The sequence below is a fragment of the Taudactylus pleione genome, unplaced genomic scaffold (assembly GCF_031769625.1).
Source record: "Taudactylus pleione unplaced genomic scaffold, aTauple2 ptg001839l, whole genome shotgun sequence".
NCBI lineage: Eukaryota > Metazoa > Chordata > Amphibia > Anura > Myobatrachidae > Taudactylus > Taudactylus pleione.
The window spans coordinates 135,461-162,125 of record NW_028286236.1 but is presented as its reverse complement, the minus strand read 5'-3'; the positions used below and the strand labels follow the sequence as shown (position 1 = coordinate 162,125).

Sequence of the window (26,665 nt, the reverse complement as noted above, 5' to 3'; positions counted from 1 at the left end):
ATAAATTATATCACACACAGGTCATACTAGCTGCATCCTGCTGTGTCCTCACACTCTCCGTATCTCCATCTCAGTATGTGTAACAGAGTGCAGGCATGGTCTATACATTATATCACACACAGGTCATACTAGTTGCACCCTGCTGTATCCTCACACTCTCCGTATCCTCATCTCAGTATGTGTAACAGAGTGCAGGTATGGTCTATACATTATATTACACACAGGTCATACTAGCTGCACCCTGCTGTGTCCTCACACTCTCCATCTCAGTATGTGTAACAGAGTGCAGGCATGGTCTATACATTATATAACACACAGGTCATACTAGCTGTATCCTGCTGTGTCCTCACACTCTCCATATCTCCATCTCAGTATGTGTAACAGAGTGCAGGCATGGTCTATACATTATATCACACACAGTGCATATTAGCTGCACCCTGCTGTGTCCTCACATTCTCCGGATCTCCATCTCAGTATGTGTAAGAGTGCAGGCATGGTCTATACATTATATCACACACAGGTCATACTAGCTGCATCCTGCTGTGTCCTCACACTCTCCATATCTCCATCTCAGTATGTGTAACAGAGTGCAGGCATGGTCTATACATTATATCACACACAGGTCATACTAGCTGCACCCTGCTGTGTCCTCACACTCTCTGTATCTCCATCTCAGTATGTGTAACAGAGTACAGGCATGGTCTATACATTATATCACACACAGGTCATACTAGCTGCACCCTGCTGTGTCCTCACACTCTCCGTATCTCCATCTCAGTATAAGTAACAGAGTGCAGGCATGGTCTATACATTATATCACACACAGGTCATATTAGCTGCACCCTGCTGTGTCCTCACACTCTTCGTATCTCCATCTCAGTATGTGTAACAGAGTGCAGGCATGGTCTATACATTATATCACAGACAGGACATACTAGCTGTATCCTGCTATGTCCTCACACTCTCCGTATCTCCATCTCAGTATGTGTAACAGAGTGCAGGCATGGTCTATACATTATATTACACACAGGTCATACTAGCTGCACCCTGCTGTGTCCTCACACTCTCCGGATCTCCATCTCAGTATGTGTAACAGAGTGCAGGCATGATCTATACATTATATATCACACAAAGGTCATACTAGCTGCACCCTGCTGTGTCCTCACACTCTCCGTATCTCCATCTCAGTATGTGTAACAGAGTGCAGGCATGATCTATACATTATATATCACACACAGGTCATAATAGCTGCATTCTACTGTGATCTCCATCTTAGTATGTGCGATACACCAGAGAGTGTGGGGAGGAGACTGGTCAGATCTCTGGGCTGGTAACACACAGTGACATGATGTGAGGGGGAGAGCAGTAGTATCATAGGGGCTGATGGCTCCCAACTCCCCCACTGGGCAGATACATTTACTTCATTAGTTTGTACTGACAGAGGAGGGTGAAAGATAAGAAACTGAACAAGGAGAATGTGACTATTATGTAATAACTGTTTATTACTCACCTGTACTGATATCTTTAGGGATTTCCTCCGTCTTAAACTGCTGATTGCCCCACACAAACGTCTCTGCTTCTCCCTCTATATCTTCTGCTTTATAATCAGTCACATACGTCTCTTTTTCTCCCTCTATATATTCTGCCTTCATATCAGTCACATACGTCTCTTCTTCTCCCTCTGTATCTTCTGCCTTCATATCAGTCACATATGTCTCTTCTTCTCCCTCTATATCTTCTTCCTTCATATCAGTCACATATGCCTCTTCTTCTCCCTCTATATCTTCTGCCTTCATATCAGTCACATACGTCTTTTCTTCTCTCTCTATATCTTCTACCTTATTAGCCTGAGCTGCACCCTAAACAAAAATTGATTTGTTTTTTTAATGTTTGATTTCATTAATTGAGATTAGACTGTATAATATCCGTGCATAAAACACACACAGCTTCTCTACAGATCATATAGTGACAGTCACTGTGGTATATTGGTGAGACCCTAAATCCCATCTACCTGATGTTCCTGTGATTCTCCTCTGTACAATCCTGTGAATACAGAGGGTGGGGACATCTCTCTGGGGTCTTTCTGTTACTGGGTCCATCTGTAGGAGACACACAGTGACTGATTACATTGTATATATGTGATTAACAGGTGATGTGTGTATACAGGGGGCCCCCATACCTGCTCTCCCCTGTACAATAAATTACAGTAACCTCTTACCCAGTGATGTGAGGGGCCGGTGATTCTCCATCATCACGTCCTTGTACAGACCATTGTGATCCTCTACATACACCCCCTCCTGCATGAAGACATAGACAGTGACATCCTGACACCTTATAGGAACCTGACATACACAATGATACAGTCATCACCCAGACACATCCCCTGGTGTTACTGTATAATGTCCCATTCCCAGCAGTCACCTCTCCAGTCATCACCCAGACACATCCCCTGGTGTTACTGTATAATGTCCCATTCCCAGCAGTCACCTCTCCAATCATCACCCAGACACATCCCCTGGTGTTACTGTATAATGTCTCATTCCCAGCAGTCACCTCTCTAGTCAGCAGCTGAATGATGTTGTTGGTGAGTTCCAGGATCTTCTGGTCATTGTGTCTCTCATGTATCAGTGAGTGAGGTGGTGGCACCGTGATGGGACTCTGAGTCCTGCTCAGTCCTCCTGACACACGGGGTTGGCTGCTGGGTGTCTCATGCTCATCGGATGTCTTCTTTAGTACTGTATAACCCTTTGTATTGGGGGAAACATGGAAAGGTCACTTAAACTCCATTTAAATGAGACTGTTTATTCAGGTGTTCATTTTACACAATATGCAAAAAACTCTATTTTACAAATACTTGTCTTGTAACAATCTCCTAAATACAGGAAAATGAAGAGTATATAGTATATCCTGCAGCTCCGACATCTTTGGGTCAGTGACAACAACATACTGTGAACAATGTACTAAGTCCAAACTCTAGTGAGGACTGTGGGACTAATACTATATCTGAGACCGGCTCCCTGCTGCTCAGTTATTACTATAGGTATAAGTGATGTCACTGTCACACTCCCAGACTCTCACCTCCCCAGTCATGTCCCTGTATTATTACTATAGGTATAAGTGATGTCACTGTGACACTCCCAGATCCTTTCACTTCCCCAGTCATATCTCTGTATTATTACTATAGATATAAGTGATGTCACTGTCACACTCCCAGATCCCCTCACCTCCCCAGTCATGTCCCTGTATTATTACTATAGATATAAGTGATATCACTGTGACACTCCCAGACCCTCTCACCTCCCCAGTCATGTCCCTGTATTATTACTATAGATATAGGTTGGTTACTGTGACACTCCCAGATCCCGTCACCTCCCCTGTCACGTCCCCGTATTATTACTATAGATATAAGTGATGTCACTGTGACACTCCCAGAATCCAACACCTCCCCAGTCATGTCCCTGTATTATTACTATAGATATAAGTGATATCACTGTGACACTGTCAGACCCTCTCACCTCCCCAGTCATGTCACTGTATTATAACTATAGATATAAGTGATGTCACTGTGACACTCCCAGATCTCCTGTCATGTCCCTGTATTATTACTATAGATATAAGTGATGTCACTGTGACACTCCCAAATCCCCTCACCTCCCCAGTCATGTCCCTGTATTATTACTATAGATATAGGTGGTCACTGTGACACTCCCAGATCCCCTCACCTCCCCAGTCATATCCCTATATTATTACTATAGATATAAGTGATGTCACGATGACACTCCCAGATCCCCTCACCTCCTCAGTCATGTCCCTGTATTATTACTATAGATATAAGTGATGTCACTGTGACACTCCCAGATCCTCTCACCTCCCCAGTCATCTCCCTGTATTATTACTATAGATATGTGACGTCACTGTGACACTCCCAGATCCCCTCACCTCCCCAGTCATGTCCCTGTATTATTACTATAGATATGTGACGTCACTGTGACACTCCCAGATCCCCTCACCTCCTGTCATGTCCCTGTATTATTACTATAGATATAAGTGATGTCACTGTGACACTCCCAGATCCCCTCACTTCCTCAGTCATGTCCCTGTATTATTACTATAGATATGTGATGTCACTGTGACACTACCAGATCTCCTCGCCTCCTTAGTCATGTCCTTGTATTATTACTATAGATATAAATGATATCACTGTGACACTCCCAGATCCGCTCACCTCCCCAGTCATGTCCCTCTATTATTACTATAGATATAAGTGATGTCACTGTGACACTCCCAGACCCCCTCACCTCCCCAGTCATGTCCCTGTATTATTACTATAGATATAAGTGATGTCACTGTCACACTCCCAGATCTCCTCACCTCCCCAGTCATGTCCCTGTATTATTACTATAGGTATAAGTGATGTCACTGTCACACTCCCAGATCCCCTCACCTCCCCAGTCATGTCCCTGTATTATTACTATAGATATAAGTGATATCACTGTGACACTCCCAGACCCTCTCACCTCCCCAGTCATGTCCCTGTATTATTACTATAGATATAGGTTGGTTACTGTGACACTCCCAGATCCCGTCACCTCCCCTGTCACGTCCCCGTATTATTACTATAGATATAAGTGATGTCACTGTGACACTCCCAGAATCCAACACCTCCCCAGTCATGTCCCTGTATTATTACTATAGATATAAGTGATGTCACTGTCACACTCCCAGATCTCCTCACCTCCCCAGTCATGTCCCTGTATTATTACTATAGGTATAAGTGATGTCACTGTCACACTCCCAGATCCTCTCACCTCCCCAGTCATGTCCCTGTATTATTACTATAGATATAAGTGATATCACTGTGACACTCCCAGACCCTCTCACCTCCCCAGTCATGTCCCTGTATTATTACTATAGATATAGGTTGGTTACTGTGACACTCCCAGATCCCGTCACCTCCCCTGTCACGTCCCCGTATTATTACTATAGATATAAGTGATGTCACTGTGACACTCCCAGAATCCAACACCTCCCCAGTCATGTCCCTGTATTATTACTATAGATATAAGTGATATCACTGTGACACTGTCAGACCCTCTCACCTCCCCAGTCATGTCACTGTATTATAACTATAGATATAAGTGATGTCACTGTGACACTCCCAGATCTCCTGTCATGTCCCTGTATTATTACTATAGATATAAGTGATGTCACTGTGACACTCCCAAATCCCCTCACCTCCCCAGTCATGTCCCTGTATTATTACTATAGATATAGGTGGTCACTGTGACACTCCCAGATCCCCTCACCTCCCCAGTCATATCCCTATATTATTACTATAGATATAAGTGATGTCACGATGACACTCCCAGATCCCCTCACCTCCTCAGTCATGTCCCTGTATTATTACTATAGATATAAGTGATGTCACTGTGACACTCCCAGATCCTCTCACCTCCCCAGTCATCTCCCTGTATTATTACTATAGATATGTGACGTCACTGTGACACTCCCAGATCCCCTCACCTCCCCAGTCATGTCCCTGTATTATTACTATAGATATGTGACGTCACTGTGACACTCCCAGATCCCCTCACCTCCTGTCATGTCCCTGTATTATTACTATAGATATAAGTGATGTCACTGTGACACTCCCAGATCCCCTCACTTCCTCAGTCATGTCCCTGTATTATTACTATAGATATGTGATGTCACTGTGACACTACCAGATCTCCTCGCCTCCTTAGTCATGTCCTTGTATTATTACTATAGATATAAATGATATCACTGTGACACTCCCAGATCCGCTCACCTCCCCAGTCATGTCCCTCTATTATTACTATAGATATAAGTGATGTCACTGTGACACTCCCAGACCCCCTCACCTCCCCAGTCATGTCCCTGTATTATTACTATAGATATAAGTAATGTCACTGTGACACTCCCAGATCCCCTCACCTCCCCAGTCATGTCCCTGTTTTATTACTATAGATATAAGTGATGTCACTGTGATACTCCCAGATCCCCACACCTCCCCAGTCATGTTCCTGTACTATTACTATAGATAAAAGTGAAGTCACAGTGACACTCCCAGATCCCCTCACCTCCCCAGTCATGTCCCTGTATTATTACTATAGATATAAGTAATGGAACTGTGACACTCCCAGATCCTCTCACCTCCCCAGTCATGTCCCTGTATTATTACTATAGATATAAGTGATGTCACTGATCACAATACACAGTTCACACACCTGATAAACACTGATACCTATACACAGGTCACACTGATATCACACACTAGATACACACTGATCACTATACACACAGGTCACACTGATATCACACACCAGATACACACTGATCACTATACACAGGTCACACACCTGATAACCACACATAGTATAATACACACAAGTACACAACACCATATGACAAGATATTTCCCCAGGCCAGATCCCTCACAGACCACCCACATTTTCCTCCGCATTCCACCCTCAGGACATTCTCCCCAGTAACCTAGGATAAAGTCTCTGCCCCCATCATCTTACCCTACTTCTCTGCTCCCCCTCCCCCATTATACACCTCCGATAGTGCACCACATCTCCCAGCCAGCCTCTCTCCCCCACTACTGCCCTATTCCTCTGTCTCCTAATATCTGGGTGACTTGTGTACAGTCAGCCATCTTATTTTCTCTGCTCCCACATCTGCAATAATTACTGAGTGTCAGCAGTGTTATACAGTCTGTTACTCCGCAGCTGTAGTGGGACCATAAGTCCCAGCATGCCCTGTCATGCTGGAATCCACAGTTAGCCTATCAGGATGTACATTACATGTATCCTGCCGGCCATGTGTATGTAGCATAGGGGAGAGGATGAAGCATTTATTGGAAGATAATCACTTACACACTGAATATCTAGAACAGTGTTTCTCATCTCTAGTCACCAGGGATTCCTAACAGGGCATGTTTTCTATATCTCCTTACTAGTGCCTTCATTACTGACTGACACAATCTAAATGCTCCAGACGTGGTGATAATTATCTCACTGGTGATTTTGTGAGGAGACCTGGAAAACATGCACTATCATGGTTCCCTGAGGACTGGCACTGGGAAACGCTGGTCCCCTACACACAGGATAGTAAGAGAGAAAGTGCAGGGAGCAGAGGGGGCTGCAAACAGGTTGGTGATAATTAGAGGAATGAAACTAAAGCCTTAGGTAGGTGAGGACTCAGCAGGGCCTATTACAGAGGACGTCTGTGCATCTTATACATCACCCGGTGTACACTATGGTGTCTCTCTGTTTATTCTGTCACTTCCACACTAATAACCACCTATTGAGGGTACTGACCGCCAGCTACAGCTGATACGTTCTGTATGGGGGGGTCTGAGTGCTCCGGACACCTCCCTATCTCTATAGTTTGTTACCCACCGAGCAGTGACTGCTCCATCTGTATTATATATAACACCAGGGTCTGCTCCACCTGTATTATATGTAACACTAATAACCACCTACTGAGGGTACTGACCGCCAGCTACAGCTAATATGTTCTGTATGGGGGGGTCTGAGTGCACCGGACACCTCCCTTTCTCTATAGTCTGTTACCCACCGAGCAATGACTGCTCCAGCTGTGTTATATGTAACACCAGGGTGTGCTCCAGCTGTATTATATGTAACACCAGGGTCTGCTTCACCTGTATTATATGTAACACTAGGGTCTGCTCCACCTGTATTATATGTAACACTAATAACCACCTACTGAGGGTACTGACCGCCAGCTACAGCTGATACGTTCTGTATGGGGGGTCTGTGCTCCGGACACCTCCCTATCTCTATAGTCTGTTACCCACCGAGCAGTGACTGCTCCATCTGTATTATAAGTACCACCAGGGTCTGCTCCACCTGTATTATATGTAACACTAATAACCACCTACTGAGGATACTGACCGCCAGCTACAGCTGATACGTTCAGTATGGGGGGTCTGAGTGCTCTGGACACCTCCCTTTCTCTATAGTCTGTTACCCACCGAGCAGTGACTGCTCCACCTGTATTATAGTAACACCAGGGTCTGCTCCACCTGTATTATATGTGACACCAGGGTCTGCTCCACCAGTATTATATGTAACATTGGTGTTGGATCTACCTGCTTGATGGTAAGGCAGTACCAGAGACTGCTACAGCTATATTATACCTGAGACTGAAATCTTTCACCTGTATTATAACAGACCACTAAAACCTGCTCCACCAGTATTATATATTACACCATAGCCTGCTCTACCTGTATGTTGATAGTGCAGCACCACAGCCTACTCCCCCTATATAAAAAATAGTAAACACCCTTACCTACTGCCAGACACAGCAATGGCCGCTCTCTGCCTTTTCCTTATGGGAGGAGCTAGATCCCCATCAGTTTGAAACGCCCCTTCCAAACCCATCTCCCTGTAGCTATGGCTATAGACTTCTCCCCTTGTATAATAGTAACAGGACACCACAGGCTGCTCCCCCTGTATAATAATAACAGGACACCACAGGCTGCTCCCCCTGTATATTAATAATATTAAGAACAGGACACCACAGACTGCACAACCTGTATAATAATAACAGGACACCACAGGTCGCTCCTCCTGTATAATAATAATCATAACAGGACACCACAGGCTGCTCCCCCTGTATAATAATAATAATAATAATAATAATAATAACAGGACACCACAGGCTGCTCCCCCTGTATAATAATAATAACAGGACACCACAGCCTGCTCCCCATGTATAATAGTAACAGGAAACCACAGGCTGCTCCCCCTGTATAATAATAACAGGACACCACAGACTGCTCCCCCTGTATATTAATAATATTAAGAACAGGACACCACAGGCTGCTCACCCTGTATAATAATAACAGGACACCACAGGTCGCTCCCCCTGTATAATAATAATCATAACAGGACACCACAGGCTGCTCCCCCTGTATAATAATAATAACAGGACACCACAGGCTGCTTCCCCTGTATAATAATAACAGGACACCACAGCCTGCTCCCCATGCATAATAGTAACAGGACACCACAGGCTGCTTCCCCTGTATAATAATAATAACAGGACACCACAGGCTGCTCCCCATGTATAATAGTAACCGGACACCACAGGCTGCTCCTCCTGTATAATAATAATAACAGGACACCACTGGCTGATCCCCATGTATAATAATAACAGGACACCACAGGCTCCCCCCCTGTATAATAATAATAATAGCTGGACACCACAGGCTGCTCCCCCTGTATAATAATAATAACAGGACACCACAGGCTGCTCCACCTGTATAATAATAATAACAGGACACCACAGGCTGCTCCCCCTGTATAATAATAATAACAGGACACCACAGGCTGCTTCCCCTGTATAATAATAATAACAGGACACCACAGGCTGCTTCCCCTGTATAATAATAATAACAGGACACCACAGGCTGCTTCCCCTGTATAATAATAATAACAGGACACCACTGGCTGCTTCCCCTGTATAATAGTAATAACAGGACACCGCAGGCTGCTTCCCCTGTATAATAATAATAACAGGACACCACTGGCTGCTCCCCATGTATAATAGTAACAGGACACCAAAGGCTACTCCCCCTGTATAATAATAATAGGACACCACAGGCTGCTCCCCCTGTATAATAATAACAGGACACCGCAGGCTGCTTCCCTTGTATAATAATAGTAACAGGACACCACTGGCTGCTCCCCCTGTATAATAATAATAACAGGACACCACAGGCTGCTCCCCCTGTATAATAATAACAGGACACCACAGGCTGCTCCCCTGTATAATAATAATAATAATAACAGGACACCACAGGCTACTCCCCCTGTATAATAATAATAACAGGACACCACAGGCTGCTCCTCCTGTATAATAATAATAACAGGACACCACAAGCTGCTCCCCTGTATAATAATAATAACAGGACACCACAGGCTGCTCCCCCTGTATAATAATAACAGGACACCACAGGCTGCTCCCCTGTATAATAATAATAATAATAACAGGACACCACAGGCTACTCCCCCTGTATAATAATAATAACAGGACACCACAGGCTGCTCCTCCTGTATAATAATAATAACAGGACACCACAAGCTGCTCCCCTGTATAATAATAATAACAGGACACCACAAGCTGCTCCCCTGTATAATAATAATAACAGGACACCACAGGCTGCTCCTCCTGTATAATAATAATAACAGGACACCACAGGCTGCTCCCCCTGTATAATAATAATAACAGGACACCACAGGCTGCTTCCCCTGTATAATAATAATAAGAGGACACCACAGGCTGCTTCCCCTGTATAATAATAATAACAGGACACCACAGGCTGCTTCCCCTGTATAATAATAATAACAGGACACCACTGGCTGCTTCCCCTGTATAATAGTAATAACAGGACACCGCAGGCTGCTTCCCCTGTATAATAATAATAACAGGACACCACTGGCTGCTCCCCATGTATAATAGTAACAGGACACCAAAGGCTACTCCCCCTGTATAATAATAATAGGACACCACAGGCTGCTCCCCCTGTATAATAATAACAGGACACCGCAGGCTGCTTCCCTTGTATAATAATAGTAACAGGACACCACTGGCTGCTCCCCCTGTATAATAATAACAGGACACCACAGGCTGCTCCCCCTGTATAATAATAACAGGACACCACAGGCTGCTCCCCTGTATAATAATAATAATAATAACAGGACACCACAGGCTACTCCCCCTGTATAATAATAACAACAGGACACCACAGGCTGCTCCTCCTGTATAATAATAATAACAGGACACCACAAGCTGCTCCCCTGTATAATAATAATAACAGGACACCACAGGCTGCTCCCCCTGTATAATAATAACAGGACACCACAGGCTGCTCCCCTGTATAATAATAATAATAACAGGACACCACAGGCTACTCCCCCTGTATAATAATAATAACAGGACACCACAGGCTGCTCCTCCTGTATAATAATAATAACAGGACACCACAAGCTGCTCCCCTGTATAATAATAATAACAGGACACCACAAGCTGCTCCCCTGTATAATATTAATAACAGGACACCACAGGCCGCACCACCTGTATAATAATAATATCAGGACACCGCAGGCCGCTCCCGCTGTATAATGATAATAACAGGACACCACAGGCTGCTCCCCCTGTAGAGTAGGACACAATTACCTGCTGCTGCCGGAGACCTGGGAAACTACAACAATAGATAAGTCGAGATCGCATTTCCTGTGTGTGGAACGCACATCCCGGAAGAAGAGTGGAACGCACATCCCTGAAGAAGGGTGGAACGCACATCCCGGAGGAAGGGTGGAACGCACATCCCGGAAGAAGGGTGTGATTTCCTCAGTATTGTTTCTTTTCCTCTGACGTCATTAGGTTGCATCTAATCATGTGATCAGACCGTGTTACCGCTCACACACGAGAGGACAACTTTCTTCTTTTTTTGGACCCTCTCATTCTCTTCAGGGCGGTGATTGGCAGCAGGGAGTAGCCAATCAGGCGGCACAAAATAAGGACGTCCTGTAACTAGCAGCCACCTGCACCTGCCGCTCACAGCTTCATCACTAGAGTAATAGGAATTATAGTATAATGTTGTCCTCATGTACGGTGACCGGCGGCCATATTCTTATAGTCTCCCAGTCACAGAGCAGAGGGGGCGGGGCCACAGAGGATCTAACTGCCATTTTGTCATAGACATGCCGGAGCCAGCCAGGTGGAGGCAAGTGTCCGGCAGCAGCGGGTAACGGTGTCCTACTTTACAGGGGGAGCAGCCTGTGGTGTCCTGTTATTATTATACAGGGGGAGCAGCCTGTGGTGTCCTGTTATTATTATTATACAGGGGGAGCAGCCTGTGGTGTCCTGTTATTATAGAGGGGGAGCAGCCTGTGGTGTCCTATTATTATTATACAGGAGGAGCAGCCTGTGGTGTCCTATTATTATTATACAGGGGGAGCAGCCTGTGGTGTCCTGTTATTATTATTATTATACAGGGGAAGCAGCCTGCGGTGTCCTGTTATTTTTATTATACAGGGGGAGCAGCCTGTGGTGTCCTGTTAATATTATACAGGGGGAGAAGCCTGTGGTGTCCTGTTAATATTATTATTATACGGAGGTAGCAGCTTGTGGTGTCCTGTTATGTTAATATTATTATTATACGGGGGGAGCAGCCTGTGGTGTCCTGTTAATATTATTATTATACAGGGGAGCAGCCTGTGGTGTCCTGTTAATATTATTATACGGGGGGAGCAGCTTGTGGTGTCCTGTTATTATTATTATACAGGGGGAGCAGCCTTTGGTGTCCTGTTATTATTATACAGGGGGAGCAGCCTGTGGTGTCCTGTTATTATTATTATAGAGGGGGAGCAGCCTGTGGTGTCCTGTTATTATAGAGGGGGAGCAGCCTGTGGTGTCCTGTTAATATTATTATTATACAGGTGGAGCAGCCTTTGGTGCCCTGTTATTATTATACAGGTGGAGCAGCCTGTGGTGTCCTATTATTATTATACAGGAGGAGCAGCCTGTGGTGTCCTATTATTATACAGGGGGAGCAGCCTGTGGTGTCCTGTTATTATTATTATTATACAGGGGAAGCAGCCTGCGGTGTCCTGTTATTATTATACAGGGAGAGTAGCCTGTGGTGTCCTGTTATTATTATTATACAGGGAGAGTAGCCTGTGGAGTCCTGTTATTATTATTATTATTATACATGGGGAGCAGCCTGTGGTGTCCTGTTATTATTACACAGGGGGAGCAACCTGTGGTGTCCTGTTATTATTATTATACAGGGGGAGCAGCCTGCGGTGTCCTATTAGCTGCAGAGTAATAATATCAGTAATGAGAGGTCAGGGAATAACAGATAATAGGTATAACATGTATGTACTGTATATACCATATGATACATAACAGGAGCTGGGGAAGGATATAAGGCTGCACTCCCTGAGCTGTAACTAGTAAGGTATAATTAGCGCCAGTATCCATCCAGAGGTCAGTATTACACCCACATTAGCAATAAGACAGGTCAGCAGCCTCCTAAGGGCGACCGTGATGTCCTAATTATAAGCAACCGTCAGGGGAAATTGTGGTTGTGCTGTCAGGTGTTATTATATAATAGGAGTGAGGTAAGAGTATATAATAATAACACATTACATTTATTATAGACAATAAAACAAACCAATCCACTTAAAAGTATAATGTCAAGCTCTGAGGTGTATATCTTTATGCTACAAGGAAATATAGTTATTCAATTACCAGATAAAACTGCAGTTTTTTTTGACATGGGTGAAAATGGAGAAGAAAAACCTGGAAAAAAGTTTTCTCCATCCGAGATCATGAGAAAAAAAAAGTAAAATCTCTAGTTTTGGGGATTGTGGGGATTTATTTCAGAAACCTTTGGATCCCCCTCCCAATGATAAATCAACCAAAAAAAAATTCTTATGTTGCGAACGTTGGTGAAAAACGACCTTGCAAAATTGGGTGAAAAAAAAACACGTTGGAAATGATAGAAAGCCTTTTTTTCCCAGGAAATGACTGTCCCATGTAAATTGGGGGTACGTTAAAATGGGCACAAGTATATTTTCATGTCATAAAAACGCAATTTTAAAAACCTTTAGAAAAAACACCTGCTGTGACCTTATGTGATGTTTAAAACATTTGACGCATCCATACCACCCCCCGAAAAATCAGACCCGATACGTTAAAACCATTTTTAATGTTTTTTTTTTATTCACCCAAGATCTGCACGGTCGTTTTTTCACCAAAGTAGACAAAACTTATGATAACCGCGAGGTGTTTTGGATATTATTTTTAAACCTTACTTATTATAAGAAGAAATGGAATAATTCACACCAATACCAACTTTAAAATAAAGGACAATGTTTTACTCTAAAAGCAAATGAATTCTACATGTATTATGGTATTAATGACAAAGCAGACTTACAACATAAATAACAACAAGTACAGCAACAGTGAGAAAATGATTATGTGCAATGCCTAGCAGAGATACACAAGGTGACAGCCAGCCCTGTTTATACTTACAGCCCAGCGCCCCGCCACTCTCACGACCTACGATCTCTCCTGCTCAGCCCGACTGACTGACCCCTCCCCTTTTTGATCAATCTTTTATACTTTTTCCTCTCTGCTACTGACATATTCTAAAATGGCGAATATTAATTAATTAATTCAATATTCATGCGCACTAAACATTTCACTAATTATATGTTTTAATCATAACAAAACCTATAATCTCCTTTCTATGTTCTCAAAATACTGGTGACCGCATGTAGGCCAAGGCTGTCCTGATTAGCTCCCTTCTTGTTTATACGGATCTGGGACCTACTGTCTTCTAGTCTGTTCATACTCAACTAACCCATGATTCTATCTTGGCTAGTAAAGAAATAGTTTTCCACAGTTCTGATTTATACCTATTTCTGTAATAACACTTATACCGTTAGATTATACAATATTAAACAATAATAACTGTTGCTTCAGACACACACCTGCCTACTTTAGAGAGAGGGTAGACCTCATCTCTAGGCCTGAGGCCATTCGACACATGTCGGTCCTCCGCAACTTACAACTAATATATATTCTGAATCATTTCTATATACTTTTGCAATGAAAATAATGAAAGACATAAGCATGCATATATTCGTGAATTGCTGAAGGAATATGTACGGTCACATATTCCGGCGTTATCAGTTCCATCCTCATGAAATTTGAGGGGTCATAACTCCGAAAAAAGTTCATATCTCTGAAGAAAGTTCATATCTCTCATAGGTTGCATCGTCTGATTTCTTCTTAATGCATTGGAACATCTTCTTGAAGCATTTCACTAATATATAGAAAATCAACAACATTATCATGACAAAAAATATTAATCTTCCCGATGCGTGCATAATGTCGCCAAACCAATTTTCAACCCATGCGAACTAGGTACTGGGGTTCGACCAGGTGAACCAACTGTCGGGAATCGTACCGTCATGTTTATTCAGCAAATTCATTTTTAACCTGAGTAATTTCATTTAACCTTTATTTTATGTCTTCTGCATCAGAAGAATTTGTGATGTATGTACAACACTTTAACTCTTATACTGTTTGTAATATGACACAATATCCAAAGTTGCTGCTGTAAGGTCGTGTGTGCTGCATTTTAATTCAGTGTTTTATTGCTTGAAACTCTCTTACCACAATGTCTGCGATATTGTTTATTAATTCCCTATGTACCAAATGTTGTTATGTTACCAAATCCTAAACCAACCTTATAACTTTGGGACAGTGTAAAGAGGTGCTTTTACTTTTCCATATACCATTTGTATTTCTATTTACCATTCTTACACAGTAATTATTCCATATGTTTCTTTTAGATTTTTCTGTTGTGTTACCTTTGCATCAGGTAGCAATGTTCTTATAAGACCCATTTCAAAAGAATTAACCGGTAACCATTTATAAGCCTTATGCCCACACATACAATATAACCCCCGTGGTAGTGTCATGGTTTATTAGACAATGTGTTAGAAAAGCATTATAAGGAACATTACAACGGGCACTCTTTTCATCCACGCTTTCTTCTTGCTTGTTCCGTTCTGCGATATGATGACTGTATGTTTTATTGTACCCCAACATTCCTTCTGTTATTACACAGTTTATTAATGCACTCACATATAATTTTTTTATTAGGTTTTTGTGTATTTAATAATTTCTAAAAGATCCCCAAACAAGTTTAATTCAGTAAGATCCTCCTTGTAAGATTGTGTTACAGACACTGGTTCCCAAATAAATACCTTCAGCTCCTGTACCATTTTGATAATACACATGATGTTGTCCTGATCATACCTTGGATACCTTGTTAAGTTTAAACATAGGGAACCTGTGACATTATAAGGTTCAAGTGTGTGAGTTCCACATAGTGAGTGACGTGATGTTTGATATGAGTGCAATGAGAGAGACATTAGCACAACATTCCCTGAATGACATGGTGACTACATACCCAACAATCAACTTTATTGTTCTTCCTATGAGCTCATGATAAGTGTCCAGGGAAGAAGTGTCAGTTTGTATAGAGATGCTTTCTTTGCACCATTGTATACCCCTTTTCTGAATTTAAACCACAGTATTTACATATACACCTTGGAATTGTGAGACAATCCTTCACACCTTTGCTTTACAGTCATGGCTCTTTTTTTTCCCGATACTTCATCAGATGTATCTTGTACCTAGTACCAGTATGAGACCTTATTTACCTATAATGTATTTCTTTTTCAAACATTTTAATTATTTTTATATAGGAGTTATTAAGAATTTTCCACCTTGGTCTTTTGACCATCCTCTGATGCATACCTATACCTGGGAGTATCAGTAGTAAAATGAGTGTGTGCGTCTTTTATGACTCTTAATGTGATTAAAACCATATCCCTTATGACCATGAGTTTTAAAATAGGAGAGGAGTCTACCAATATGACCCCGGCAGTCCCCCTAGGATAACTCTCCACACCGTCCTCATCAGTCACCAGTCCTTGTCAGCTCCTATTCACTATAAAAAAATGTAAAAATGGAAAAAAGATAACTTTCCCAATCAATGGATACACAGAGACTTGATCACCAATAGCCATCTTTCCTTTTCTTTGTTCACAACCCGCAGAACACTGCTAATTAGGGGTGAGCGGGTTCAGAATTCTGTAATCCGAACCCCCCGAGCCCCCCCGATCCGAGTCAGGCTCGACTTTTCCCGCCTGACTCGGATCTGAAATCGAGGCAAAACGTCATCATCCCGCCTTCCGGGTCTTGCAGGTATTGGATCCTATATAAGGTACCCGCGTCGGCGCCATTTTCTCACTCGGCTGTGGACAGTGAAGAGGGAGGGTGGGAGTTAGGGCTGGCTGGGCTGTGTAATGTAGTGTTGTAGTGCAGTGTAGTGCAGTGTAGTGTTGTGCTGTGCTGCGCTGTGCTGCTGTTGTCCATAGGGGCTTTGTCCACTACTTCAAAGTCCATAGGGGCTGGCTGGACTGTGTTGTGCAGTCAGTTGTCCATAGGGGCTGTGTCCACTCCAAAGTCCTGTGCAGTGTCCCAGTCCTAAAGGGGTGCTGTAGTGTTGTCCAGGGGGTGCTCTGTCCGTCAAGTGCAAAAAAAAATAATATTTTTTCTGTGTTTGTGAATTGTGTGCACTGTGGCTGCACGTGCATCAACAAACGAGCAGCGCCAAGTGTGCGCCTGTGTCCCATAAGTAAAAGGCCGGCTGGCTTGTCCGTTAAAGGGTGCTCCAAACAAAATGAAATTTTTTTTTCTGTGTTTGTGAATTGTGTGCACTGTAGCCGCACGTGCATCAACAAAGGAGCAACGCCAAGCGTGCGCCTGTGTCCCATAAGTAAAGAGCCGGCTGGCTCATTTCTTAAAGGGTGGTGTAACCCACAAAGTGCACTACTCTCCAGCAAAAATAAAAAAATATTTTATGTGTTTGTGTGCGCCTTAGCCGCACGTATATATCAATATAACATAAATGGAGGACCAAACTTTCTCCGATAAAAATAAAATAGGGAAAGATCAAGAACCACTTCCTCCTAGTGCTGTTGTTGCTGCTGCTGGGAGTTGTTCATCATCCCAGAGAGGAAGTAGGAACACCACTACTTTTACTAAACAATTGACCCTCCAACAGTCCCTAGCGAGGAGGATGAAGTACGACAGCAGTCATCCTGAAGCAAAACGTATAACTGAGGCCTTGACTGCTATGTTGGTGTTAGACGTGCGTCCGGTATCCGACATTAGTGCAGTGGGATTTAGACAATTGATGGAGGTAGTGTGTCCCCGGTTCCAAATCCCGTCTAGATTCCACCTGCATCCTCAAAGCAGCAGCGACAAGCGTGCCTCTGTCTGTTAAAGGGTGATGTAACCCTCAAAGTGCGCTCCACAAACAATAAAAAAATTATTCTTTTTTTCTGTCTTTGTGACTTGTGTGCGATGTAGCCGCACGTGCATCAACACAGTAGCAGCGCCAAGCGTGCGCCTGTGTCATAAGTCAAGGGCCGGTTTGGACATCTGGTCCGGACTGAAGGACGTGCCAACAATTTCTGACAAGTCTACTGTCACTGCATATGATACTGTCCTCAAAGCAGCAGCGACAAGCGTGCGTCTGTCTGTTAAAGGGTGGTGTAACCCTCAAAGTGCGCTCCACTAACAATAAAAAAATTCTTTTTTTTCTGTCTTTGTGAAATGTGTGGGCTGTAGCCGCACCTGCATCCTTAAAGCAGCAGCGACAAGCATGCGTCTGTCTGTTAAAGGGTGGTGTGACCCTCAAAGTGTGCTCCACAAACAATAAAAAAATTCTTCTTTTTTTTCTGTCTTTGTGAAATGTGTGGGCTGTAGCCGCACCTGCATCCTTAAAGCAGCAGCGACAAGCGTCCGTCTGTCTGTTAAAGGGTGGTGTAACCCTCAAAGTGCGCTCCACAAACAATAATAAAATTCTTATTTTTTTTCCTGTCTATATGAATTGTGTGGGCTGTAGCCGCACCTGCATCCTCAAAGCAGCAGCGACAAGCGTGCGTCTGTCTGTTAAAGGATTACATCGGTGACAGCATCCAAGTAGGCATGTCAGACAGTCCATACATGTACTGGCAGGAAAAAGAGGCAATTTGGAGGCCCCTGTACAAACTGGCTCTATTTTACCTGAGTTGCCCCCCCTCCAGTGTGCACTCCGAAAGAGTGTTTAGTGCAGCTGGGAACCTTGTCAGCAAAAGGCGTAGGAGGTTGCTTCCACAAAATTTGGAGAAGATGATGTTCATAAAAATTAATTATCAACTTTTCCAGGGAGACCAGCCTCCAGAACGTACAGAGGGACCTGTGGTGGTGGATTCCAGCGGGGACGAATTAATACTCTGTGAGGATGAGGATGTACACAACACTGAAGAGGGTGAGGAATCGGTGAATGAGGAGGATGAGGACGACATCTTGCCTCCGTAGAGCCAGTTTGTGCAGGGACAGATTAATTGCCAGCTTGTTTTGTGGGGGCCCAAACGAAAAAAATAATTTCATCCGCAGTCGTGTGGCAGACCCTGGCGCTGAAATGATTGGTTTGTTAAAGTGTGCATGTCCTGTTTATACAACATAAGGTGGGTGGAGGGCCCAAGGACAATTCCATCTTGCACCTCTTTTTTTTTCTTTGCATTATGTACTGTTTGGGGCCTAGTTTTTCAAACTGCCATCCTGTCTGCCACTGCAGTGTCACTCCTAAATGGGCCACGTGTTTGTGCCGCCCACTCGTGTCGCTTAGCATAGTCATCCATCTACCTCGGTGCAACCTTTTGGACATAAAAACACTATTGTGAGGTGTGAGGTGTTCAGAATAAACTGGAAATGAGTGGAAATTAAGGTTTTTGAGGTTAATAATAGCATAGGAGCAGAAAAATCAACACATTCTGTGATTTTAGCTGTTTTTATGCTTTTTTAAAAAAAAAATAGAGATCCAAAACCCAGAACCCAAAACACTGAAGGGTGGTTTTGGCAAAACCAATCCAGATCCAAAACACGAAGAAAGATCCAGATCCAAAACCAAAAACACGAAAAGTGGCCGGTGCACACCCCTACTACTAATAATTTCCCCGATTCTGTGAACCTTATCTTGGCCTGAACTGTGACTTTGATCAGACCCATCATCAAATAAGTTCGTTAAATTTAAATGACAGTCAATGTCTTTATCTGCGTCTTCTCTGGCTTTAACTGAGCTCACCGCCGGGTCAGCAACCTTCTTGCAGTGAGATTTTTGTGAATCCAATTGTCCTTTTCAGCCACATCGAGGTTGTTAGCAGAATCTGGAACGGGCCTTGCCATCGATCTATGAGACAACCAGAACATAAGAAATTTCTCACCATTACATAGTCTCTAGGCTGGATTCCATGACAAAGACCCTCTGGGAGTCTCTTCATAAGCTTTCCTTGCTTTTCTTCAGATGCTGTGAGAATTGTATAACATAGTCCGTAGATAAATCATATAACAGTGACAAGTCCGTTGCTGGACTTACAATAAGGATAGGCAGTTTTCCAAAAAAATAGCTAACAAGGCACAGGTTAAGTGGCTGCTTTGGAGTGGTGTGAATGCTATACAAAACTAGAGGTAAAAGCCCCCAGTCAACTCATGGCGGTCTCCATACCCACCTTAGCTAACTTGTATCAATGTTAGTGTTTACACATTCAATTTAGCTTTTTTATAAACCCATATATTGACATATTGCTTGTAATACCTTCCCTGTAAAATGTGTACCTCTGTCACCTTCAACAACACATAGGATACTATATTATATCTGGAAACATAAATAACTGCACAATTTCTTAGCTGTGAATGACGCTGCACATGATGTAGGATTTCTGTGACAACATCCGGAAACTGTGAAGTCCTCACAAACAATAAATGGTTAGATAAATGTAAGGTATCCAGGACACATTGAACCTGCTAATGATAGTGAGATTAGTTGCAGGAAGGACACGAACATCAGTAATAATCATGAATTGAATCAGCTGAATCAGACCTAACAGTTCACTTCTGGGGAATGGTCATAAACAAATTGTTGATTAGAATAAACAGGCATAACTACAACAGTAAGCTTAGACATTTAATACCCCTTTTACACCAGAGCAAAAACCTGGGTTTTTGCTGGGTCTAGCCGGGTCGCAGCTCAGTGTAAAAGGGTCCCTGAAAAATAACCCAGGTCAAGTGATCCAGCAATCCAACCCAGGTAGCTACCAGGGTTGGACCCAGGTAATGGTGCAGTGTAAACGATGCAACCCAGGTTATCTGACCTTGCTCATGCCTAAAATGAGCTGATTGGTGGTTGTGGAGCATTCACCTCCCACTTTTTATGACCTCATAAGTTTAGCAGGGCATACCTGAGTTCAGTGTGAACAGGGCTGACCTGGGAGTAACCCAGATTGAAGGTGCAGTGTAAATGGGTCTGACCAGGTTTGGAACCATGTCCAATAACCCAGGTCGGACCTGGGTTTTTGGTGGAAAAGAGGTATAAGTTAGCTTCAGAGACAATAGTCTGTGAGATACAAATCTTGGTATTATTGATTAAAATAAGCAAGCATAGAGAAAGCAATAAGCTTAAGCATTACATCAACATTGTCATCACCAGAGACAGGAGCCTCTGGGGTTCAAATCTTGAAAAAAAACAAAATAAAAAACAAAAGGGGTTTCAGTTGGGCCAACTGTGAGAGCCGGGGGCGCTGCCGGTGCTGTTGTCCGACTGCCACCTTGTTCCACCTCTTAGCCTCCTGTTGCCATATTGCCAGACATTGCAAATACTTAACCCTATTCTTCACCAACTTAGACAAACTGACTGTTGCTTTCAAAGCCTCCAAAACAGATTGGTTAAATGTGCCAGCCATGGGGAAATGACCAGAGGTCCATCCAGTCATCTCACTTCATCCTGCAACAAACTTCACACTCATCTCCATACCTGTCTTTCATAACTGCATACTTGTCATTCCTAATCACATATGCTTTTGTTTTATTATTATTCCTAGATCCCGCATTACACTACCCTCATTCCCCATCCTCTGTTGCATTTCTTTAAACATATATATATATTTTTTTAAATAACTACCCTCGTAACTCTTCGCAACTCACTCGATGCCATATTAAAAAAATGTCTCTCTCTCGCTCTGCTGCAAAAATAAAACTGCATTTTTTTTTTCCTCTCAAATAGCTAATCTCTATGACCTTCAAACGGGAACACTCTTCCAGCTCCTCAAATAAGCTTTTACACTTGCAATGAGAAACATTAATTCTTTCTTTACACTTGCAATGAGAAACATTAATTCTTTCTTAAGTACAAGTTTTGTTAGTGGGATACCTATACAATTTCATGGTAAACTACCCTGACAATAATTTTCCGTTTCACCAAACCAATTCCTTCTCACCTTCATTCAAACAACCATTACCATCCAGGTGCATCACGTGCCATTCTCCCCATACTCTGTAGCTTATCAAGCTACAATCAACCTCTTCACCCTCAAATCACTTGCTCTTACCCTCTATATATCACTTACAAGAACCACCTTCAATCCCATACAAGTACTAGACAATGTTGCCTTTCAAAAAAACAAATGAGATGAACTGTTTCTTTCACTTTAAAACTGTGACACGTCTGTCAAAATGAAAACCCTAAAAAACTACCCTAATCGTGTTTCCTGTCCTTCGTTATCAGGCCAAACACATCTCAGGTACAATCTGACCTCGTTAACAGATTCAGTACTTCAATTACCTTGTGCCCCCCTTTATTAGGGTTCAGGACACCTTTTGCATCACTTGTAACTACACAAGTCTATTTATATACCTGTCTTCGTTATCAGGTATCTGTAAATTATAACTAACCACGTGGATTTCTCTCTTTGTTTACAATATTTACCCCGCAATTCACATAACCAGATTCATGCCTCTCTACTCCACTTCTCATACAAGGCATACTACAGGGGAAAATGGGAAATGCTAGCTCACCAAATGCCTCTCGTCCTAACCCCCTGCTGACAAAAAAAATTTCCTCTTTATAACCACAAAACCAACTACCAAAAATACTCAACAATACTCCCCCTAATATCTGGGAAAAATTACTCAAATACAATTTCAAATTTCTGGAAACCAGAAAACAAACAACAACCAAAAACCAAAATGACAAATCACTCTCTAACAACACTATTGGATCGAAATCCTCAAACCTCAATTTCCAAAAAAACAAAACAACATTGCATATGTCATAAAATATTAGGAAAAACTCATCTATGGTAATCAAATCCTTTACTAACTCTAACACAGCAACACATGCACAATTAAGACACATCTACCACCTAATCAGGGGTCCCTATTAATGAAAGAGAAAGACAGAAGAATGAGGAAAGGTAAAAGACAGTATGCACAACCTTTTTTTTTTTTTTTTTTTAAGAAAAAGAGTTATAGTTCACTCACACAAATTGCATACACTGCTGCCTGTTTTTTTTTTTTTGTCACAAGACCCTAATCTAACCCCAACTCCAAACGGAAGCCGTAAGCGATACTCGGGTGGGCTTCATTCCAGACCCTGCTGCCGTGAAGGTCAGCCAATTACCCAAACATACGTCTTTCAACCAATCATACGTCACTCTTTCATACAGAGCAGGGAAGGAAGAAAAAATGAAGAAAATAAACAAAAAACTGGTTTGCGCAAAAAAATAAAAATTTCTCAGAGTGAGCTACCAATAATTTCAGAAATAGATATCTCAACTAACAAACATGCCAAGAAAATCACTTAACTTGCAAATTTAAAAATCCTCTCTATTCTACACTCAACATATTTCAGTGCACGGGGAAGGAGAAGAAAAAACCCTCAGCAAATACCATTTACCTTCCCTATCTATTGGGCACACTGCCCAGACCAGAAAAGGAGGGGAGAATCCCTCCTAACGCCATTTCTCCAAAATACAAATCTTTCTTATACAAACTACACAATGGAGAAAAACCTTATTTTGAGAAACAAATCCTACCAAAACAAAATAATTCCAAAACAATTCAATACAGCACAATTTAAACTTACCACGATATCAAAGACTGTGGGAAAGAGAAAAACAAAAAACTGCACGTTTTAAAAATAAAAATTATCTAATGAGCAAAATAACTCACTGCCGTGCGCTCTCTCTCATAATCACCGATACGGAGGGCGCCAACAGGTGTATCTCGCTGGGGCCTCCAAGATTGATAACCGCGAGGTGTTTTGGATATTATTTTTAAACCTTACTTATTATAAGAAGAAATGGAATAATTCACACCAATACCAACTTTAAAATAAATGACAATGTTTTACTCTAAAAGCAAATGAATTCTACATGTATTATGGTATTAATGACAAAGCAGACTTACAACATAAATAACAACAAGTACAGCAACAGTGAGAAAATGATTATGTGCAATGCCTAGCAGAGATACACAAGGTGACAGCCAGCCCTGTTTATACTTACAGCCCAGCGCCCCGCCACTCTCACGACCTACGATCTCTCCTGCTCAGCCCGACTGACTGACCCCTCCCCTTTTTGATCAATCTTTTATACTTTTTTCTCTCTGCTACTGACATATTCTAAAATGGCGAATATTAATTAATTCAATATTCATGCGCACTAAACATTTCACTGATTATATGTTTTAATCATAACAAAACCTATAATCTCCTTTCTATGTTCTCAAAATACTGGTGACCGCATATAGGCCAAGGCTGTCCTGATTAGCTCCCTTCTTGTTTATACGGATCTGGGACCTACTGTCTTCTAGTCTGTTCATACTCAACTAACCCATGATTCTGTCTTGGCTAGTAAAGAAATAGTTTTCCACAGTTCTGATTTATACCTATTTCTGTAATAACACTTATACCGTTAGATTATACAATATTAAACAATAATAACTGTTGCTTCAGACACACACCTGCCTACTTTAGAGAGAGGGTAGACCTCATCTCTAGGCCTGAGGCCATTCGACACATGTCGGTCCTCCGCAACTTACAACTAATATATATATTCTGAATCATTTCTATATACTTTTGCAATGAAAATAATGAAAGACATAAGCATGCATATATTCGTGAATTGCTGAAGAAATATGTACGGTCACATATTCTGGCGTTATCAGTACTGTACTCACCACTATGCATACTCTGCCTCTCATATACAGGTATCATTAGCTGGTATAAGTAATGTTACTGGTATTAGCAGTCAGTGATGATGGCGTACCTCACTTTTGCATACGCATCCTGGACTGGGAGGAGTCTGCCTAGTAGCTCCCAAGCTCCACCTCCCCACCTCAATCACTGGGCATTCAGCTGCTAACTCACATGGTGATGTCACTGCACATGATGATGTCACTGCACAGGAGCGCTCTGTGTGTGCTCAGTAATAGTTTGCTACTGGAGAAGAGTGATGAGGAGGAGCGTCACAGTGACAGTGACATCAGCACCAGCAAGACTCGGAGGCCACTGTGACTGAGTGATAGGAGACAGCTGCCTGACCCTGATGAAGGGAGAGGGGGTCAGGCAGCTGCAGATAAGGGTGGGGGAGGGGAGGCTGTCTGCATTGTATATAATCTGTAATAAAGTATAAATAGCAGGAACCCCAGATTTCTTATACTAGTTTCCTGCAAGTTACAGTGAACTAATTTGAACAATGTTTGAGTACAATGTACATTGTTACATATCATTAGAGAGTGTATATACTGTGAGAGAAGCACTGGTAAAGTGATAAATGGCATATATGTGTGTCCAAGATTTCTGACCTATGTGTATTAAACCCCCAGGATATGTCTGTGTCTGCTTGATTGATTAGAGTTTGGGCTTTAAGTAAAAGCCAGATAATGGGTCCTGGGGATGTGGATGTGAGAGAAAAGGGAGGGCTCCATCCGCAAGGCAGGTTCAGGTGTTGAGGCCTCCACCCTAAGAGCAGGCTAATTAGTGACTGCAGCTGTGAGAGGCTAATGGCTGTGTCAGGGTTTGGCTCAGGGTCTCACACCTGGGAGAGCAGTCAGTCTCGTAAAGAGACACTGTGATGAACCACTCGTAAGTACTGTGCATATACCTATGTTGGTGGTTAAGGCAGTTGGCCCTACCACTTTGAGAGAGGGAATTTATTGTCTAGTTAGTGCCCAGATGGGCTAAGATTTATTTTTGTTTTACATTTTTATACTACACAATAAATACTAGCTGCAGCTAGCTTGCATGAAAACCCTGGACTGGTGTGTTGTTTCCTGGCAGGTGTGTGATTTGAGATGTCCATCTACCCTAGGAGAGGGACCTCCTACCCCGATCCTATTACAGCACATACATACACACACATGCTTACACGCACGCACACACTTTCTGTACTCATTTTATCCTTAATGATAATGGGTAATGAATATGTGTCAGTGTAACAGCAGTATATTAGTATATTTAAACATTGAAGATATCTTTCATTTTTTTTTAAATTTGCTATGAATAACATTTGCACTATTGGGGTAAGAATATGGTATTGGGATTGCGTAGAATAAAAGTATTGGGCAATATTAGTTACTGTTATTCATATGCTACTGAGGACAATGCCTAGAATTTATTTCATAGTCTATACAGGGAAATGTAATAACTAAGGTTAGGCTGTGGGTGCGAGACTTTTGGGGGGTTAGAGTTAAGCTGTGGGGGATAGAATTTGGCTGTGGGTGGAAGGCTTAGGCTTTGGGGGGTTATGGTGAATCCGTGGGGGGGTAGGGTTAAGTTGTGAGGGGATTGGGTTAGTCTGTGGGCATGAGGCTGACTGTGGGGGTAGGGTTAATCTGTGGGGAGGAAGTGTGTCTGGGGGTTAGGGTTTAGCTGTGAGGGGTTAAGGTTTAGCTGTGAGGGATAAGGTTAAGCTGTGGTGGTAGTGTTAGGCTGTGTGGGGGATAAGGTTAGGCTGTGGGGGATAGGGTTAAGCTGTGGGGGATAGTGTTAGGTTGTGAGGGATAGGGTTAGGCTGTGTGGGATAAGGTTAGGCTGTGAGGGGGTAGAGTTTGGCACTATATGGAGGATTAGCAGGATACTTACTGGAATGCTGGAGGATCCCAGGTGTGAAGTCACATGACTGGCGGGACACAGAAGCAG

The 26,665-nt window shown here is 42.7% G+C and overlaps 1 protein-coding gene and 1 pseudogene across 2 annotated transcripts in view; both read right to left on the bottom strand.

Moving 5' to 3' along the window:
- The window catches only part of LOC148436299 (uncharacterized), a 44,690-nt pseudogene that overhangs the window by 5,671 nt on the left and 12,354 nt on the right, over positions 1–26,665 (bottom strand). The window lies entirely within an intron of this gene.
- On the bottom strand, positions 1,503–11,283 carry LOC148436300 (uncharacterized). The gene is made up of 5 exons (XM_088465055.1): positions 11,230–11,283; positions 2,554–2,745; positions 2,219–2,297; positions 2,040–2,099; positions 1,503–1,597 (listed from the first exon to the last, which is right to left on the bottom strand). The coding sequence occupies exons 1-5, from the start codon at positions 11,281–11,283 to the stop codon at positions 1,503–1,505; spliced, it is 480 nt and encodes a 159-aa protein (XP_088321181.1).

Excerpts from the sequence above, each read along its gene's own strand:
- LOC148436300 (XM_088465055.1), bottom strand. The coding sequence starts at position 11,283 with ATGCGATCTCGACTTATCTATTGTTGTAGTTTCCCAGGTCTCCGGCAG. Across the intron at positions 2,298-2,553 it reads TTCAGCTGCTGACTAGAGAG|GAGGGGGTGTATGTAGAGGA; the intron begins GTGACTGCTGGG and ends GTCTTCATGCAG. Across the intron at positions 2,100-2,218 it reads CCGGCCCCTCACATCACTGG|ATGGACCCAGTAACAGAAAG; the intron begins GTAAGAGGTTAC and ends TGTCTCCTACAG.